The 22018-nt window shown below is 36.7% G+C and overlaps 1 protein-coding gene across 1 annotated transcript in view; it reads right to left on the reverse strand.

The window, feature by feature from the left end:
• The window catches only part of CNTNAP2 (contactin associated protein 2), a 1011284-nt gene that overhangs the window by 569458 nt on the left and 419808 nt on the right, over nt 1-22018 (reverse strand). The window contains exon 4 of the mRNA XM_030508582.1: nt 5347-5494. Within this exon, the coding sequence (XP_030364442.1) occupies nt 5347-5494 (148 nt within the window). The remainder of the gene's footprint in view (nt 1-5346; nt 5495-22018) is intronic.

Genomic DNA, 22018 nt, shown 5'->3' on the forward strand with positions numbered 1-22018 from the left:
AGATGATGGCTAAAAATCAAACACATAGATCTAAATAGGATAGAACTACCCAGTATAAAAAATACTGAAATCTAAGAAAAAGGGGAAAACAAGGTTGGATGTTTAGCAGAATTCTTAACTATCCCATCCACTGCCAGAAGCAAAGCTACCCCAAATGATTGTTTCGGCTGCGTTTTTTCCCCCCACATTAAAATCCCTGTATATTCAAAGCACGGTTTGTTACAGCAATTTAATAAAACTTCTAGGAATATGCTAATATGATTTCACAACATACACACTTCAAAATAGTTCTTTCTTTCTGCCAGATGATATTTTTATGCAGTTCCATTATTTGGATGGTCAGAAAAGTCTGAGCAGATAACTTAGTGGCACATCTATTGTAAGTAATAAAATACCATAAGACGAGGCAGGTATTTCTTTAAGCAGATTACTGGACTACATTAGTGTCGTCACCATTTGGGTGAATATTCACGTAAGAACCAAAAAGTGTAATAGCAGAAATATGTACACATGCCTTTATATACATATAGAACAGTATTTTATTCACCACTGGGTGTTCCAATAGCAATCATGACACTTTAAGGGTCTTTGGCTCATACTATTATTATTTTTTTATATCTATGCTGGTGAAACAAAATGTCCAGGGTTTACCACTGAATCTGGCCAAGTAAACTTACTCAGATTCCACAAAAGGGAAGTAACAGCAGCTTTCTCATCTACCTTAAATACTCCCTTTAATGTTTGGATGCAATATATGGTTTTGAACAGGACAGAGGTCTCTAAGTAAATATGGCAATCGTGGGAGACGGCACACGAGAGATGGACAGTTAGTTAGTGCCAAGAGCATGAAACAAAGCAAAGGTTATTTCAAGTAAGGATTACAGAAAATTTCCTAACAGTAAGTATAGTTGAATGTGGAATTAACCGCCAAAGGAAACAATGGCCTAAGTCAATGTCACTGAAGGCAGACAGGATTAAGTGCACCAACAATTACCCAAATGATCCGTTTAGCCCATAGTTCTTAGCACTTCAATACTTCCTTAATCAGTTCTTGCAAACATTAACTTGGCTCATCCATTAACAGCATATGCATACCTTATTTTTGTTCTTGTAACATGTCTATGTGATCACTGTTTTGTTCGCTTTATTATCTGGAAAGTAAATGCTCTCCATACAAACATCCATTATTTCATAAAACCCTGAGGAATGTGGTTACTGTTTTTCCTTCTTTTCCCTCCCTTCCTGAAAAGATCAGTCACCCATCAGGAAACTGAAACAGTAATACCTGACATAGCACAATACTAGTATAGCAAATAAGTGAAACAAACAGATCTGCAAACACAGCTCAAGTGACATTTGTTCAGTCCCACTGCTTCCTAAGGATTAGCAAACAGAGCTGGTCAATGAATGGAAACAGCTCAGTTCCCAGCCATTCAAAGAGCTTTATCATTGTTTCTGTCACCTATTTGCCCTAAGCATGAGTATTTGCACACCTTCCTGCTGTTTCCAAGTGGTTTTTTTCAATTATATCCCACGTTTCACAAATGAATCATCTGGAATTCGAGTATTCTTACTATCAGATGCAAAACTGCATCAAAAAGATTCAAATGTACAGTTTAGATGCAGAAAATCAACACGGCCCGATATATAAACCCCTCTGTGAACAAAGGCATCAGTGAGTGCTTTCCACTCACAGGATTTCAGCACCCAGAAGGCCTCTTAGCAGTTATCCTGAACAGCGTAGCCAAAGACTGTGCAATAGTGTTGCTATTGCCATTTTTGTAGCATTCATCTGCCACAGGATGGAGATTAAGGGAACTATTCATATGGCAATGATCCTGCAGGAGCTTATTATGATCTTCATGAATCAGCAGTAAAATGCGCTACACTGTAGTTGTCATAGCCTCCAGATGCCATGTCTTTGCTGCCTGTCTCAAAAATTCATAAATGTGGGCATGATGGAAGATGTATGTCACATGCCTTTGCTCTGTGTCTCCAGAAGAGCATGAATAAGAATCTGCCATCAGTTTTGACTTAACTGATTTGCTGGCTATTTTGCCTTTGGTTATATTGCTTTCTTTTCTGCGACTTGCTTTTTGATAAATGATGTTGTTGCAAGTGTAAAGACCCTTTTCCCCTTTACAGAGTATGAAATAGATAATTTTAAAATAAAAGCTAAAACTCTTATTGACTATTGTTTATGTTACCTAACAGTCTACTTGTTGTCCTCCAAGACTGTTTTTCTCATGCAACTCCTTCATTAATATAGCCATTAAGCAAGTTATTTACCCAATTTTGGTATTTTTTAATAAGACATAGTCAGTTTTGCCCTATGGAGAATGAAACACTTTTCTAAATTCTATGTCATTATTTATTCAGAGATATAAATACAAAAATTATTCTGAATCTTGTTGTAGAGTGAGACCCTAATTATTTTTTGGTGACTTCTATGAGCTCTTCTGTTAGAAGACAATCCAACAGCTCTCATCCTCACAAAATACAGAGTTTCAGTGATAACCCAGATGTCAAAGCAAAACAAAACAAAACTGGAAGAAGATGATTTGGTAATGCTATGAACTTCTCCAGGGAACAGATGTGAGTTCTTATCCCACTCTGGAAATCACACCTCTTTTTAAACTCTAACTGGCTGGGCAAGGAAGAACATGGATTTCACCTCTTGTACAAAAATAAAATGTGTATCTTTTGCGCATACTCAAACAAAACAGGAATCAGAAAATATGGCAATTAATGACCTGACTTTTGAATAAGCAGCTCAATATGACAAAGTATTTTCCCTAATGCTCTGAGACTAACGACCTGGTTGCAGTGATGCGCAAGGAAGGAGTTTTTGTACTCACAAAGTCTATAACTTCCCAGTTAAACCTTGCTTGCACTGTCAGAAAATACCTGATTTTTGTATCTGAAAATGTGTTTTCTAAAGTATCTAAATAAAAGAATATAGTCCATATGAATCTGTAAACATAGAGAAGAACTATGATTGTGATATACTGGGCAGCCTTTTTATTTAGGTAATGTTTCCAAAATTTGGGGCTGATTTGGCTAGAAACCTTTTTTTTTTTTTTTAATCAGGCTTTTGAAAATTACTGATTATCTACATGGCCAAATCCTTCAATGACAGCAAGATTAATCTGGAAATCACACTGGTCAATGACACTGCTTGCATTTATATGCGCTTCTAATCATAAGGTTGAAAAGTCTGTGTCTGCCAAAGGACACATCTACATGGAATGATGTTGCAATATACACCTGGCTCCAAAGGATGCATTTGAAGACAAGCTGGGAATGCATACACATTACTCCCTTGTTCCAGTAGTCATAAGAAAGGGCTGCCCTCCTCTCTCAACACAGTGAATTTTTAGCTCTTTTCAACTGCTTTGCTGATATCTACTGATAGCATTTTGGGGACAGCCCAATCCCTGCATGTAAAAACCACACTGCATTTTAGGAGGCGTTTTGAAAGAAAAGTCCCTGTACAAATAAAGATTTAAAATATTATTATTAATCTTCTAGAAAAAAACCCCAACAGTCACTGAATTCACTTCTAATACAAACAGACCAGCAATAATCTGTCAGTAAAATTACAAAATTACATTTGGCCATGTCACTTCTTCTGTGAAGACAGATTTTATCAGTATTTTCATAGTTCCACACACTGTTTCCTTGACAGATGCTTTTTATTCTCTACCAAATGTCTGTCAAGCAAGCACCTTTTCATCAAACAACTGAAATCATTTTGTCAACAAGCTGTGTTTTATTTTTCCCTCACATTTCCTTTAAGCCTCTAAAACCATCCTGTTGTGTACCTACGGTATTTTGTCTATTCATTTCATCAAAAGAAGACAGTACTTTTACCTGTAAATACTTCTGCAAAAATCATGGGGTTTATTGTTTGATTCTGCTACATTTTTCCTGTTAAGGAGTCATATTTCATATTAAACTAGATGTTGGTTTTTTGTATCAAACACCTGAATTTGCACTTGATAAACAAGTAAGGAGATATACTTAAAAGTATTTATCATGCTGCAAAATTAACGATGCTGTAGTGTTTGGTATCCTTGAAACAGCATGTAAACCATTTTAGCAGTATGATGGTAAACACTTGTTTATTAAGAGTCATGTACCGAATAATCACACTGGTATCTAAAACTTCAGAAGCTCAGTTTCTTTTTGAGCAAGAATCAACTTTAGGATAATCACCAGCTCCTCAGAAAACAAATATGCTGTTGTGGTTTTACAAATATATCTAACACCCAAGCGTGTCCTCAGCAGAGCAGCACCAACACCACACTGAGTTTGATTTAATTTCTTGAGTAAGTTACTGAAGCTGCTGGGAAATATATCTCTGTGGTTTAATAAACATTTTTAAAATAGGCTTTCATTCACTGCATGGAAATGTAAAAAAATAATACCAAAACTCTATTTTTCATGGTTCTTGTTTGTGCTAAATGCAAGTACATAGCCTTTTGATTATCTGTCCAAATAAAAACAACTGAAATCACAAGGTGTTCTTTTTCGCTAGTTAGGATGGCAAAAGTGCTCCTCACCTTACTCTAAACACCTGCTTATTGAAAGACAAATCTCAAATAGCTCCTTCCAGCTCAAATACCAACAAAGCCACAATACTGCCTAAAAAATACATACTTGGAAATAGGACATTAGACACAATCTTTTGCAGGTTTTCAGACTTTCTTTAAGTGCTGGCTGGACTGAAGTCAAGGAAGGGCATTTAGAAACGACCTTTGCTTTTCTTAAAACATAATCAGTTCTGCTCTTAACTCCAGAAGCATTTGTACCACTGCTCATCCGGATTTCAAAAGAAATCCTAAAGTCATAGTCAAATACGAAAGAAAAAACCTCTGAAAAACATGTCATGCATTTAAAGAATGTGAGCTACTCCGACAGACTTCTTAGCTATTTGGTTTAAATTTTATCTCTAGCATCAGGCAATAAATTACGTCTTGTTTTCTAGTTGTTCTTTTCAAGACTCAACGTAACATTTATCTGCATACTATGTTTTCTTCAACTGGCCTGTCCAGGCTTATGTAATAGTTAAAGTCTTCTGCAAGAGAAAGCGTGAAGATCAAAAGGAGCGACTTCAGAGTGTTATCATGAATTCCAGTGTTGCATCTTCCAGAGAAGAATAAAGTAGCAACCCAGAGTTAAAGTTACAATAAATATTTCATGAAGCCCTGGTCGATATAACTAGCAAATCTGGAACATCTTAATCTATCTAAGCAAAAAGTACTTGAGATTCGGATTTAACTTGAGATCCAAACTCAGTTTTTCTTTCGGGGAAAAAGAAAGTATGATCATGGGAAAACTTACAATAGGAGCAGCCGTAGACTTCAATTCTTAACCCAATTTGGCCCTCTTCATTCCAGTCCAAAGGAACTATCCGTACATAGCGAGCAATAACTGGATGTTGTAAATCATGCCGGATTACACTATCAGAGTTTGTATTTCCAGGAAATGCCTAAGGGAAAGAAGAAGAAAAACAAAATTACTGTATTACCTCTATCTCACATGCTATAAAGGTCCACTTCTGAAGGAAAACATTACGTAGTCAAGTCCTCTGAGTGTCTAGGCCATGCTCAATGGTTTAAATGTTTCTTTGATAGTTACCAAATGATCAGTTGATTTACAGAGTTTCACAACAACACCAAATCAGTAGCATTGAGACCTCTTCATCCACAACGGCTATGTCGAATTCATGGGATAGCTGCTACTAGGTAAGACAGTAATTCATTTTGCATTACTAATCTATTACTCAGTTATTAACATGTCAATAAAAGTGTCCAACTAAGAGAGGGGTTTCTGGGGAAGAAGAGACTCATCCTCTATCAGTAAGATTACATGCACCAGTCATTTTTCTGTAAATATGAACAATGAAATAACTTGCTTCCCAAAACAGAGAGGGACCCCTTTGATTTCACAAATTCCTATGAATCTTAAAATCTTCCTGTACTTTTGATGTATTACCCACTGGAATGTGAGTGTCTAGTTTCTGTCCTATCCATGGCTGTCACTCACAGCCCAGCATATTTTTGGTCAATAAAAATTGGAAATCAGGAAAGGATGAAGAGCTCTCAAGGGAGTTTTGAACATCAATGAAATAAATATTTAGCACTTGGTCTGTAGGTTTGTACGTACTGGTAAAATATTTCATAGCATCAAGCTTAAAAGTAAACACCTGTTAGTTACTACTTTTGTCAGTTTATGGATATTTTGGTGCATCCTCACTAACAAAGGTATTTTTACTACAGGGAAAATATAGTCAGTAGTAGCATCTACACACTTGCCATCTGAATAACTACATACAGAATCCCATAACAGCCACGTTGGAATGAAAACCAAAATGAACAACTGGGCTGTAACGAATACTACTGAAAAATAATCATAAAAAATTTGGAAGAGACAAAATTTAAGTCAGCTCTTTACATACTAATATAGCAATATCTTATTACATGCCTAGGTACTGCTTATTCCAAAAGGATATCTTAGATGCATAATCATTTTGTTCAGTGCACAGTAGGTATAGGTTGTAAATGTAAGGAAGATCCACAGGATCCCTTCTTTGGTTGACTCCAAAAATGATTAGATATACAAATGGTTACATCCAACTTAATTTTTTTATACTGTAGAAATTGATGTGCTACATGATGATGATGGCACTCCTCACACTTCATAGCTGAGCTTGCAAGATACATTAGTTAATGACTACGAAGCACTAACATATTTGAGTGTAAAGTGTTTGTAAGGAAATTAACAGTTCTGTCTTCTGAGCTGAACAGAATGCAAGAAAAAACAAAGCAAAGCATATATTGAATGAGGACAAAAAGTACGACTGAACTGCTGCCTATTCTCTTAGTCTTGTTTTTAGGAATCACTGAACTTCATGAAGGGAACAAAGAATTTGGTCCTTTAAAAAATATAGATCCAAGTGAGCATACAAGGTAATGCTCCCCATTTCAAGAGCAATTTCTGTTTGGGCATGTCTTAATTTTGTCATGTTTGGCATAATCTTAGAAACACCTCAATGCAGGTTTTTGCTGGTTCTTTTGGGGTTTGTTTGTTTAGTTTGCTAGATGTATTAGAGGACAAGGAAACCTGTCCCCTATATATAGGGCACATGATATATATATATAGGAGGGCATGATATTTTCGATATAATTTGATTAAATGATTGATGAAAACCAATGCTCAAAATGAGCATGATTTTCTGTAGCTCTCCAAACTTTGTGCTCTGACTGTGCTTTACCAGTCCTTTATCAGAATGAGTTAGAGCCAAAATTAGCAGGTATTTGATATTTTGAGGGTTTCCATCCGTGTATGATCCAGTAATGTTTGCTGACTGCATAAACACAGTCAATAACATATAGAGCAGTCTGTCATTAATTTCCCAGACTATTAAAATGCATTCCATTTGGTCTCCAACAGAACAATATCCTTTAAAAACAGCCTTCATTTAGATAAATGCGGTACAGTAATATACGCTCTGTGGATAATGCAAACATCAGGCCAAAATCCATCATTGCAAGGCTGAAAAATTAATTAAAAGAGCTTGTGCATTATGTACTATTGCCGTAAAATGTCCTTTTCTGATCAAGATTTGTGCATGGACTCAGAAAGACAAGTTTTCATTAAAAATTGCGTTTCTACAATTTTCAAAACCACATATTTGCTTTGTTAACAAATAGTCTAATAAGATTTAAAAGTATAATTTAGACCCAAAGCTCTAATAGGAAATCTTTTTTAATGAGGGGGTGAGCCTCCGGCTAAAAGAAAATAAATATATAAATATACAATAAGAAACTCCCTTAGAAACTCTTTTTAAAAACAATGTGGAAATACCTGTATAAATTAAACAAATTTTTCAGATTATCAACCTCATGAACTCACTGAAGTATTACTGACAGATATGTCTGATTTTCATGATCAACATGATTTTTCTTTAACCTAATATGGGAAAATGACCAAAATGGCTCACGTGTCTGTAAAACAGGTAGCACTGTCTCCCAGCCCAGCTCCAAAATCCTGTCATTTCTCTTCTTGTACTGGATACTGAATCCTGTAAGCTGCTCTAACTTTCACCTCACATTGCAATAAAAAGATGGGAGTGTAACAACCACTTTTCTCAAAGGCAGTGCTCCACAGGACAGCAAACAAATAGGAGTGAAGAAAGGTAAGAAAATATGCCCCCAAATCCTTTCTAAACACTGCTTTTGAATGGTCTTCCGTAGGAGTAAAAATTGCTCAGCCCCAAGTATTTTTAGAAGATTACCAGGGCAGGTTTATAGGACAGATAATATCTTTTAATAGGCCAATTAATTAAGAAAAAAAAGCTTCGGCACAGGAGCTTTCTTCAGCAGAAGCGGCAGCAAAAAACTGCATGATCTCAAATTTGTTTTGGTTTTATCGACATGCTTCAGCCACAATATTGTGCATAAAGACATAGTAGAGACATTCAGTATCATTTTCTTTGCATAACAAACCTGAGAGAAGTGAAGGTAAATTTGTGAAATTTGGAAGAAAAGTTAGGGAAATTTAGATTCAGACTCAATTTTGTTTACCATATTTACAGAACAATGATATTCTAAATCGATAATTAGAAATGTTAATGCTAAATTATAAATTTATACCAGTATTGTAGTAAAGTAACATATAGCTTAATAGTGTTATTTAGGCAAAACTGACAAAAATGGGTTTAGTTTCCTGTAAAAAGACAGTTTTGCAATAGCATTCAATCCTCAACTACAGGATTGAATGGCTACAGCAAATACGTTACAAAATCTCGTTTTGGGAAAATGCTTTGATCACCTTCTAGAATAAAGGATTAAAAAGAAATTCTCAGCAGTAAAAGACTACGTTAGAAGTAAGGAGGCTCAAGCTGAATGAAAAGAAATGTTATTAAGTGAACAAAAATGAAAGCTTTCTTTAACTGAAGAAGAAATGAATGAATGTTGGTCAGATATTCAACCAAATGAACAAAAGGATGTTTGCAATCTTTCAACTCTTTAGTGAAGCAGAGAAAGAAAAGACATGCTTCACCCCCAGAAAATCACCCCCTCTCTATATATTTTTACATATATAAAAATATAAATATTATATATATTATATATAATATATACACATAAATAAATATATATTATATATAAATATATATACACATGTATTTTATTTAAATAAATGTGTATTTTTTATATACATATACTTTATATATATATTTATATATATATATATATATTAGAGAACCTAACATGCTTAAGGGGAAGATTAATTCTTCATCTGACCTAATTCAGGTGAAGAGTTCTCCACTGAAATCAGTGACTGATTCAGAGACAAGTATTAAAATTACTTCCATGTATGTAGGGTGATGTAGAAATAGGATAATGCATGGAACAGTAGGATGACATTTCCAGTTAGGAGGATGAGGAACTGATTTTTTTTCATAACTTTATTTAATTACTAGCTTCTTTTTTTTTTTCATTAATTCTATACTATTATACTTGACAGTCATATTTTGCCACTGGCATTTTAAGCAAAGGATCTGAATTTATGAAAATAATCTAGGCTTCTAGCTTTATTTTGACACAGCAACAGTAAAAACACTACAGAGTCCATGTTCCATGGCAATACAGCTCTGTAAGTGGCTCTCATAATCAGGAACAGGATTTGCATGTAAAACATATTACTAAAAGCACAGTATTATAAAATATAATGGAAACATCCACAGAGGATAGAAGATGTCTGTGGGAAACATCACTGGGTTTTCTTTGAAGACTCTAGGGTGGAGCTGGCTAAACCTTATGATTTTTATTTTATAGAATATCCCCCAAAATCCAAACAGATACTTTTTCAAAATCTAGAAGGATTACAAACTTGAGAGGTTGACAGCTTTGTGTATGGCCGCAGCCCTCTGCCTGCACAGCAAAGAAAACCTGGAAAACTTTGTTCTTCCCTTGAGTTCTCAAGACTGCACCACTGAGGAGCAGAGCAGGGCAGGCTATGTGCTGGGAGCTCTCACCTGCACTGCTGTGGAAGAGTGCTCAGCAGAGCACAGCAGGGCAAATCCAGGAGCCCTGGAAAAATTCCTATCACGTACTGGTTCTGCACAAGCTGACTGAACATTTCCAAACACTCCCACAAACCTCTAACTTGATTAGACAATGGAGTCAACCTATAATTACCTGCTGAAACATTTCTCTGCTTGATATCTATGAAAATCCAGCCCAAATAAGATGTAAACTGAAACAGTTAAGAACAAAAGGATTGGGTAAAGCAAATGTTATGAGGTTAACTTCAAGGAGGAAGAGGAGGGAGAAAGAGGAAAAGCTGATAGCAAAACTAGTTGCAGAAGGAAAGAAAAACAGGAAATAAAAAGGAAAAAAAAAAAGAATTGAATGGATCAGAGAGTAAGAAATTTGGGTTTGGTCTATTTAGCTCAGTTTTAACATGTTCCTGTAATTTCATGTCCTAGTGCTATGTGCTGTGAGAATAGGTGATAGGAAGTAGTAGTCTTTTGCCTGAAGAACCATTTCTTCAGTATCTCTACTGAACAGCAGAATCAGTAACACTACAGCTTGAACACTCTTCCCTTAAACCAAAGCAAAGCAAAGCAAGTATTTTCAAAGCATTTCTATAGCATCCTTCATAATTAGCTCACACAGTAATATAACAACATAGAAAAACAGTATCTGAAAGCACTAAAAGCTAGAACAAGTATTTCCCTTATCCCAAACGATGAAATCCTCAGATGAGAACTTCAACAAGTGCTGAATCTCATCTTTGAGACTCGTTGTTATGAAATGACCAGAACTCCTAAGAGCTCAGGATTAACAACATGTCAATAAGCTAAACATTCTAATCCTGCTGACAGTACTCTGTGCTCATATGAACTCGATTCTACTATTAGTGGTATCAGTACTCCCAATTTCAGTACAGTTAGGTACACCCTTTCCCTAACCACACATCTCTGTCAAGCAAGTTGCCTATGCTGTGAGTGTAGTACCACCAATTTCTGGAAAACTAGTATACTCAAAGTAAGGAGCATTTAGTAACAGACTTTTAATACAACTGAATACACATTTTTTCTGTGATCAAAGTATTTCCTGTAATTTTTTAAACAGACCCATAATTTAGATCACATTACTCCCTTAAATTCTCTACTGGTTCCTAGGGGGTGTACTTTCAGGTTTAAATTCTATCTTTGTATACTAAAACCATATTCTAACCATGTGTGTATTGTCCCTGCCCACGGTAGGGGATTGGAACTAGATGATCTTTAAGGTCCCTTCCAACCCATTCTGTGATTCTGTAATTCTATGTATGCATCATGATTAGATGTACAATATCATGTGATTATCACTACATTCAAAGAACAATGCCAAAAGCTGTATTTGCTGTCTTTTACCTTTTCACATCTCCAAGCAAAACTACATGATTCATCAACATAACATTATTGGTTTTTATAAAAAATATGCTAACATTTTATAGCCTGCTTACCATTGACAGACTTACAGGGAACCTGATCTCATCTTACAGGAACATTTGTTTTAACATGAGCCTCAAGAAATCTCTAAGTCCCAAAAAATCTCTAAGGGATAATTCCATCTTCTGTTCACAGATAACTTGTACAGATTTCTGTTTTATACACCAATTCCTAGAAAAAGTTTTTAAAACTTGGGAAACAAGAGAACTGGAAGAGTCACAGAGCAAGATACCCTGGATATAATTTCAGATACTTGAAATGGAAATTACAAATATGGGTTTCATATTCATATCTGTCACTGAGTTTTAACTTGGTGTATTGATGTTTATAGTTTTTATTTAGAAGTCACAACAAACAAAACCAAACCCAAACAAACAAAAGAAGCAACCAGCACAGCCAGTGTTTCCAGAACATGATTAATATTAACTGGATGCAAGTGAAATACTTTTTTCTCCTCTGGCACAGTTGTAGGATATTATCTTTGTTTAATTTACTTTGAGTAATGAAGCCTAAAGCCAAAATCCCAAAGAACTACCTCTCCACCCTGCTCACACACCCCAAACCCAAGAATGAATTGCTTTTCTCATACTTCTACATACAAATAGTTCATACCTTTTATGGGTAGAAACATTACCAAGATAGCAACGCATTTTGCTAGAGAAACTGACTGCTTCCCAGGACAGAACAGCAAGCCTTTGAGAACTTTATATCACATGAATATTTGAGGTAGGACATCTGACATTTTTATTCCCCCCCACCCCCCCCATCCACTTAATCCCCCATTCCTGTAGTAATACGACAAAGGGTAATAGATTCAAATTTAAACAGGTGAAATTTAGGTTAGATATAAGGAAGAAATTCTTTACTATGAGAGTGACGAGGCCCTGGAACAGATTGCCCAAGAAAGTTGTGAATGCCCCATTCCTGGCAATGTTCAAGGCCAGGTTGAACAAGGCCTTGAGCAACCTGGTCTAGTGGAAGGTGTCCCTGCCCGTGGCAGGCAATTGCAACTAGATGAGCTTAAGGGTCTTTCCAACCCAAACCATTTTGTGACTACATTCACCTAACCTTTAGACTTGAGAAAAAGAGGACATAAATATATGGATACTGTTTTACTTTATGGGGGTCCACAGATGGCATCCAAGCAAAGGCACCAAGAGTCACTTCTTCACATCCTGAAATTGAATGTGATGTTGCAGAGCTGTGCCAAATAGCTCACCAGCAAATATGTGCTTCCCTTTTGATGTGGACACCAAACTTGACAAGAAAAACTTGTACTATTGTTATTCACAAAGTTAGCAGATAATTTCCAAGTCTGCATCATGAACAAGAGGTTTCAACCCCTATGATGAACCATGTTGTTTGTTCAGGATGACACAAAATGGTGAAAATATAAGTTTTTCTTTAAACCTAAAATATATACAACAGATATTAAAGTAACATTAGAGTTGTAATGTCAACACTGTTAGTAGAAGTAATGTTTGCTGCCGAGTCTTAATGAATTCCTGAACAGTGTTAGGATAATAAATTATTTCCATAATTATATGCAATTTATTCCCCAGAGATTCATACAATATCCCAATGGAAAATTGTCATTATCCATCCCGATACCCTAAACAACTGAGGTTGCAACTTGAGGTTTTAGGGTGTTTTTTTCATTTTTAACTGTATCTATATTCAACAAAAAACCCAGATGAGCTTGATTTGGAATGTTTTGCTGAGGAAAGTCTTTGTCTTTGGCAATTTGTTCCCAAGGTTTAAGACCCAGTATTCATACTTAATTTAGTTTGTGAAAACACATCCTTCCAGGTACTGAATTACGTTACATCTTTGTTGTCAAGATCGATGATTGCATCATTAGTAAAAACTTCTAAACACACCGGGGAGTAATCATTAACTTGCTCTTAGTCCTAAATAAACTGAACAGATTATAACTCTTAAACATTTCAGGTCACAGGACAGACCCACTCTAGGGATAAAATGAGGTTTCATTATGAATAACACTGCTATCTTCAAGATAATTCCTTTATTTGCATGAGAAACTGAAACATGCGTAGTGCCCGACCCTGCGGACTGCCAGATGGGAAAGGACTGTCTTCCATAAAGGACACATAAGCTGTGCCCTACAGCACAGGAGCTGGACTGTCTTAGTGACAGCTCCCATGTGATGCTAGACAAGTTGCAAAACACTTTGCGGTGGCACTTATTGTAGTTTCCCAGGCACACAAAATGATTTGGTACTTTTGACTTAATCTTTCACTGTCTCAGTTCCACATATAGAATAGGGAGTAAAAATTAATTTGTTTTATGGGGCTGTAAAAATAAAAAAATACTTATTAAGCACTTAATCAAGTCTTCACATGAGTGCCTAAATTAGAAGCCTGAGCTTTTTGTGGTCAGTGAAGCAAAGGAGGAGATTAGGAACTAAATAAAAAGCTTGCTACTCTTCACTGGCTACACAGTAAAACACAGTTTTTCCTTGGTATAATATAAATGTATCCTACAAAATGGAGAATATAATCAACAACTTAGTTCCAAAAGTTGCCTCGTGACTGATTCGTGATAGAAGAATACAAAAAACAGTGTGAAATTGCCAGAGAGACAGAATAAAATCTACTTTTCTCCCAGGGAGTTGTGAGATTCAGTAGTAGACAAAGAATTAATTTTGCTACATCTTTTGTAGAATGAAAGGCAGAATATGTTTTCAAAGTAATGAGACACAACTCCAATCATTACTGAAATAGTAACAACAGCTATCTGATCACTGGCTGTTGAGCTACAGAGCTCAACACTAACAGGAGTTCTCATGTTGAGAAGGACAAGCACAGAGGAACGCAGTGTGGTCCATCCTTGGGGTTTTTTTCCTTTCTAATACTGATGTACGTGGCAATTTTCACACACTTTGATGCTTTTTAAGTAGCTTTTAAGTAATTTTCAGAACAACAGTATTTATGCCTTGTACTCCAGCCTGGTCTCAAAGCTTCCTGTGTCTCTTCTACACAACTCCACTACTTGACTGGGTTGCTTATATGAAACTCTGCAACCCAGGAAGTTGAGCAGGATATTAGTGAGTGCACTTCTGAGAGGAAGGTACAAACTCAGCAATGTCATTCCACACCCCCTGCACTTTGTGTAATGGCTTTAAACTGGAAGAGGGTAGATTTAGATTAGATTGTGGCCCAGGATATACACAAAAAATCTAAACCAAATGTAAATAAGGGAAACATCAATGAAAAGCATGTGGATCCTTTCTAAGACTCAGTACAAGGCTAAAAGGGCTCCAAATGCAGTGTCATAAGAAAAATCGCAAGCAAATACAAAATTCTTATCTCAGGAAGAATACCCAGAGTAGGACACTTGAGAATATTCCTCTCAAACCCATCAAAGGAATATTACTAAGAAATCCCCAAAGGCAGAATTACAATATGTGACAACCTTCAAACATGCCTGCCTGTACGTCCACTTGCATCTGAAAGTTGTTCGTCTTTCTAAGGAAGTAAGGGCAGTTTTAACCACTCAGCTTTTTGAAATGATACCAAAAGCCACAGGAATATTTTATAAAGGACTGTGCAAAGAAATAGTTGAATTGTTACAAGTTACCTCTTTCCTCACAGGATTTCTTTCAGTTAACTTCTTTTTTTTTTTTCCTCCTGCTAAGATGAAAATGACAGAAAGATTTAGGAAGGACTGCAGAATACTTGTGTCTCTGCTTAAATCCACCTCAGCCTTCATGCTGAAAGCACATCAGAAGTTTAGAGTAAGAAGTAATCTCTGATTGGAAATCCTGGGAATTTAGTAAACTGTTAAATGTCTTGACAAAAGAGACAACAATACAATAAGAGATACTGAAGGTGCTATTTTTGTTCTGAAGTAAATAATCCAATTTCATCCCCTTACCTTTTTTCCAATTGCATTATATTTTTTCCCTTTGACAGAGATACTATGCTTCTCTAATTTCTTTATGATGTTTTTTCAGGCTCACATCAAGTACTATTCTGAAAGTGACTGTATAACCATCTTTCAGGTCAAAATAGCTGCAGGCATCTGAAATAGGAGGATTTCTACACATCAAAACCCTTCTTTAATAATCAGCAAAGGTGAATCTATTTTCAAAACAGTAATTGGAAGTGGAAAGGATTTGAAAACTTTGATCACCTGTCCACTTCTTTTACTGTTCATGTTATGAATTGTAAGGAAAGTGATTTAATGGTCTTTTCTGCTTGTAGCAAAAACTTCCTAAATTTCATTTTAAGCTGTGTTACAGATCTTAGGGGATTGAACATTTAGAGTCAATTCATCGCTAATTGTGTACAAGTTAGTTTTTTTCCCCCATGCAGCACGGGCAGTTTTATCTGACTCAGGTATTCTCGTTTACTGGGCTTTGGCAGCCAGGACACAAGCTTCCCTGACCAAGGAGGCAGTGACATTTTGAATTTAGCGTGACTTCATCACAGTCTCTTGAGTCTATCACTGAGCAGAGCTGAGGGCCTCTGCGGCCACTGGAAGAAAGGAAGAGTTGGAGGTCAATACAACAACACATGTGCCATTAATAGCTTCATGTGTTTTACTACTTGTGCAAAAGCAGAAGGTGGAAATTCTGATCTACAAAGATCTTTATTACTGAGGCCCAATGTTTGTCCTACATTATTTACTTGCCCATGACAAGGATTTCCAGCAGCACAGAAAAGGTGGCGTGCCGTTCTGTTCCTGTGAAAAGGCCTAAAGTGATCAGGAAAAGGCTGGCAGATACACAGTGAATCTTCTTGTATATTCTTAACTCCAAAGCTATGTCACACTGACACTGCTGCTTTTCAGTGACTGCAGGCGTTCCTGGTATCGCCAGCTTCCATAGTAAATACACCATGATCTTCTTAATTATTTATTAGTCTGGTATATCCCTTTCTCCACAATTAACGTGACAGAAACCAAAAATACTTTGTGGTTACTTTTAGGAAGGAGGAGCAGAAAGACAAAGGAACCACGATCTTCCTATCTCACTCTCCCTGCCTTCTAGACTCATTTAGTTATTGCTTGAGTGTATTTTGAAAACATACTTGCAAGTGCTCAAAACAAATCAGGAGATAGTTAGAAATAAGAGGCTGTCATAATGTTACCCTGTTTCTCCTTATGATTGCAGAAGGCACCTGCAGGAAATGTCTTTACAGCCATTTGATAACACTCAGTAAATACTTGTAATAGTACAAGCACAGGAACCAGGATTGATTGCTGGCAGTTGTGCTTTGCTGCTTACTTACTGAGTGAACTAACAGCCCAGTGTCTCTAAAACTCATTCTGTCTGTAAAATAGAGGTAATACTTACAGAAGTGCTTGCTGAGAATTAATTAGCTATTATTTATGCACTGATCCTTTAAAAACAAAAAATCCATGCACTGTTTTTACAGCCCTGCTCACTTAAAAAAACAGAAATAAATCAAATGACAGAGACTCATTGACTTTCATGGCCAGAAGGGAGCATTATGATAATCTAGTCTGCTCTTCAGCAGACACACAGTACCAACTCCCATGCAATAAGTTCAAGTAATGAGTTCTCAGCCTGGGCAAGAGCGCAACATTCATATGATTATTCAGTCTTGATTTCAAAAGTTAAAGTGATAGAAAATCGAATCTATCACACCACTGTGGAAGCTCTTCCAACGGCTACTTATATTGGGTGCTAACAGTATGCATTATTTCTACTTTGGCTTTGTCTAGTTTGTTCGTCCATGCACTGGATCTCATTAGATCTTTTGTTATGTATCACAGAATGGTTCGCTATCATGGGTATCTCCTCCTTTGCAAGAACCTGGCAAAACATGAGAAAATGCTGGCTATAATTCTGTAACATCAAAATAATCAGATAATTAAGCAAACCCAGTAATTTGTCTGGAACAGTTTCCCAAATGACAACATGATCTGGCTTACAAAATCTGTACAGGGTTTCTTTTAAAAACCCCCTCGATAGATGTGTAAAGTCAGACTAAAACAACAGCATAGGTGTCCATTCATTGCTGCTGAATTCATTCTCTTGCTATGTCACTGTCTTAGACACCATGGTTCAACCCTATCTTAAATAGGATCACCAAAAGGTTTCCAATTATCACCCACATAATGTGTTATTATGTAGCTGGGATTGCTGTATTGTACTGTAACAGAAAACTTCCAGGCAGTCTCCACTGTGCTTCACACAAACACAGCTGTGACTCAGTCATACAGGCAACATGGTAACACAATAGCTGATACTTCCACTTAAAAATTGTCATTTCTCTTTGTGCAATCCAAACTGATTGCTTAGAATTACTCTGGTACAAATGTTAAATAGCTGTCATGTTAATATATCAGAGGCCGTGGTGAATATCTAGTTTTTAGGAAGAATGTCACAATAGTTCAATCCATCTTTGAATAAAGATGCTTTTTTTTTTAATTCAAAGAGCCCATTTCATACTCATATATATACACAACACAACTGTTTAGCCTTGTTCTTCTGAGCTTGCTTAGGGAAGAATAAAAAGAATATACATTAGACAGGACAACACAGCAAGGTAGAAAGAAAGCAGCAGTGATAGATCCTTGTTTTCAGCAGCTTTTCATAAATTCTCTTGGGAAGCCGACAGTTTCATTGAAGGGAACGAATCGATGATCCTTCATAAAACCAAAATCATTTAGAAAGTCATTACCTGAAAATTAGCACTCAAAAAACAAAATTCCATTTTAAAGCCAATTAGACTACATGCCAGTACTAGGCTGAATTGCACTTGCACTGATGTATGCAAAATGATGAACATCCTCCACCCCTGTGACCTGTAGAGAGTGAAAAATTGAATAACATGTTTATAGACACTACTGAACTTATTTTTTGCAAGCTATCTCAAGCAGCAGATGACCATGCTTGGCTTTATAACAGGTTTACATTGTGCACCTCAAATATTGATGTTCTTATGGGAATTAACAGCATTTGAGGAAACCTTACTTCTGCTTGCTGTCATAACAACACACAGGAAAACTGCTATTGTAAAAGCCAGAGACAGGGCTGAAGACAGATAAGTACCGCAGGGGCCTCTTTCTCCCAATAGTTCGCCATAGTCCTGGCAGGATTTGTGCTTTGTGCCACAGTGCAAAGCCAAACAGTAGTAAGTGTTGAGAAGGAGGAGTAGACAGCATCTCACATAAGAGCTAAAATCTCCCCTGGGCTGCAGCAGTCAGACCATCTTGCTTTCCTATCTACAGTGACCAGGCTAATCCATCATGCCTGGGTCTGCAGTGCAGGAGGAGTGGTATATCCCTCCCTCCCAGGTCTGGGTAAGAAGAGACAGCAGCAACTGTCTCCTGAAGGTGGGATGCTGCAGCAGCGTTCGGGTAAACACACCTCACGACATTGTGTCTTTGCAAGGGAAGGAGGACTCCCCTTTACATCTACTGCTAGAGTTTTAATCTCAAACACAGAAGACGGAGCTAGAAGAAACAAGACACAGAAGTACTAATCCATTACAGAAAATCAAGCACATCTTAATCACATACTTAACATCATGCACACAGTTAAGTAGAATTAGGTTAAACAGCTAAATGGTAAACGCCATCTTGAAATAAGATGCTTTTCTGAGTTGGGGTAAAAGGGTTCAACTTCAAGAGCTTAATTTAGGGGCACAATTGAAGTGCCTAGTGTCAGACATTCTAGAATAACATCCCCATCAACCCAGCAGATGTGACACAATGTGAAGGAGGTCTGAGATGTGCCAATAGCTTGTGGCCAGGCAGCAGGCCTGAGGTGTCTCAGCTGGTGCTGGTTACCTAAACTCAGGAAATGATGCTGGGAGCACATTTGTCCGTGTATGAGGAGAATCCTGCCTTAGGGCTATTTAGTTATCTTCCAGCACTATAAATGTAGTTCAGAGGAGTTTACATAAAGGTCTACCTGTTCTGGTAGCAGTTACTTGTACATTAGAACAAATTATTCTACATCATAGGAACGTACAGAGTAGAAGGTTCGCATACAAATTCATACGTATTTCTTCAGTTATACTGATTAGTATTTTTGCCTTTGGTTTCGGTGATGGCAGAAGACTAATGCTTGGGAACAAAAATACCCAAACCCTACCAGATTACATTTACGCTGGGCTCCATTTGGTCTGGGTCTACAAATTTATCACCATGTTTAGACTTAATAATCGAGTCTCAAAACACTTCACACTCCATCCACGATTCCAAGCTCTAGCACCAAGGCCATCATTTTGAAGTGTTAACCTGGATCTGTGGAATGGTTCCATCAACAGAAAAATGAAAAATTACATGTCAGAAATGAATACAAATAATACAGAATGAAACTGATTTATTTTTTTAAGCTGTTGCTGGAGTTGTATGTTTACAAAATCCAGAATCACCACATACCAGGCTCTTACTGTCCCTCATTTAATCCCCAGATGACAAAATCTATCTTTAAACACAACACACCTTTATACTGCCTTTTCATAATGGTTATTAAATGGTTATTAAATCAAAATATACCTAAGTTAGGTGTCAGTGTAAGATAGAGTATAAATGGCCAGTATTAAAGAAAACATATAAAAAGCTTTTGAATGTTCATTTATATTTTACAACTGTAGCTCAGATTCTTTGGCTCTACTTCCAAGTAACCCCAGTGTATCTGAGCAGAATACCCAGACATCTAAGTCACCGCCTGTGTTTTGGAAGGTGGTTTGCTCACTCATGAGACATGTTCCTAAGAGGAAGGATTTCAGAACTATTCTCGCAGCAGGAATACTGAGTGCCTTATCTTCTGCTCCAACGGGTCAATCAGTAAGTCAGCTCTGCTTTCTTTGCACATCATCTGTAAATCAGAATGCCAAGGGCTGACTTTTCACCTATCTGTTGTGTTAAGGGAAAGAACTATAGCAGTAAATGATGAGAATATATAAGAAGCTGGCTCTAATCACAGCTATGCAATGCTGTATTTCTGCAAGTAGCTTTAAATCCTTAGGGCTATGCAGGAAAAGTGCTGTGGGGAGCTGTAACATAAGCACTTGCCTTTGACAGCTACATCTTGACATAATGCTTGAAATATCTAAGCGAGTGACCTGACTCATTCTAGGCTCAAGTGAGATGCCGCATTTCTTTTCAGGGGAAAGTTCATCAATTCAGACATCTACAAGTTATACACTGTTTTTGTTTCTACCTAAATTTTAAATTTCAAACGAACATGTCTTCTCAGACTGTAAATTTACAGAGGCATTTTAAAAGATCATAAAAATCATAAAAGAATGAAGTTTTGTACAAAGAGTCAAACCCTAAGTACTGTAATGACCATATTGAGCTCTCCAGTGCTAAAAAGCAAGGAAAAGAACAAAGTGGAGAAGGGAAGAGGAAAGAAAAGTGAAAACACTTCTAGTTTAAAATTATAAAGCCAGCAAATACATCCGCATTTCTGATGACTTCTGCTGACAAAGGCCCAGAAACAGACAGAAATCAGGAAATTAGTGGATGTCCTGGGTAGTTGCTGGGTCTGATTAAGTCTCTAGTTTATCACAAGTTGGTTTCATTTTCAGAAACAGCAAAAAAATGCAATACTGCCTGTTCAATAGGGTAAGACACTCTCACAATGCACAGTAGTGCTTATCAGTGAAGCCCTGCATGTACAGTACAGAACTTCACTAAGTTTGTATAATGAAGAAACAGAGTATTTTCTCAAATTTCTTTAATATAACTATTAGGGTTGTGTTTCTAAAAAAAATTAAAAAATAAAAAAATTGCAGTTTTGTGTGAGTTTTCTTAAAAGGAATTTACAAGTATTTTCCTAAACATAAACTGCCCCAACCTTAATTAAAAGTTCTTCTGTTAGTGAAAATCTGCACAGTCCTATCCTCCTTGCTTATGGCTCAGTAAAGGCAAAGTTATCCTCTCCTCAGGCAGCAGGGCTGATTGTACTCCTCTGGAACAGAGAAAAGTTTAGGTACAAAGGAAGTGTCACGGTCTACATGCATAATGTCATCTTCTCTATCTTTGCATATATCTACTGTAAGTACAACTACTTATTAACTTACAGTCTGAGCCAAAGGGATGCTCAGCAAACAACAGTTTCAGCTAAAAGAGAGTGAATACTATTTGTGGATTGGGCAAAAAGTATTAAAAAGAAGGATGCTTTTGCTACATGACAGAAATTAAGAGACAATATAAAAAGAGGAGCAGAGATACTATGCTGTGATAATAGCGTAGAGATAAAGGTGTTAGCAAAATGAATACCTGGCATTTGTTTTTTCCTTAAGGATAGCAAAATTGGATGTAGAGTATAAAAGCAAAATAGCTAACAGGAAAGAATGCTTCAGAATGGAAATTACCATGTCAGAAACAAATCATAAAGACACAATGTCAGACATATCTAAGAAGACAAAGTAATGTTTGCACAAAGAAGGACTGAAGAAAATGATGTGTGAAGTGGTAACTCCTTTTGCCAGGATTTATGAAATCTATCGAATTTGGACAACAGGGAGTGGGGAACGAAGAGACAGGGAAAGACAAGGA

Source organism: Strigops habroptila, chromosome 1 (genome assembly GCF_004027225.2).
Source record: "Strigops habroptila isolate Jane chromosome 1, bStrHab1.2.pri, whole genome shotgun sequence".
Lineage (NCBI taxonomy): Eukaryota > Metazoa > Chordata > Aves > Psittaciformes > Psittacidae > Strigops > Strigops habroptila.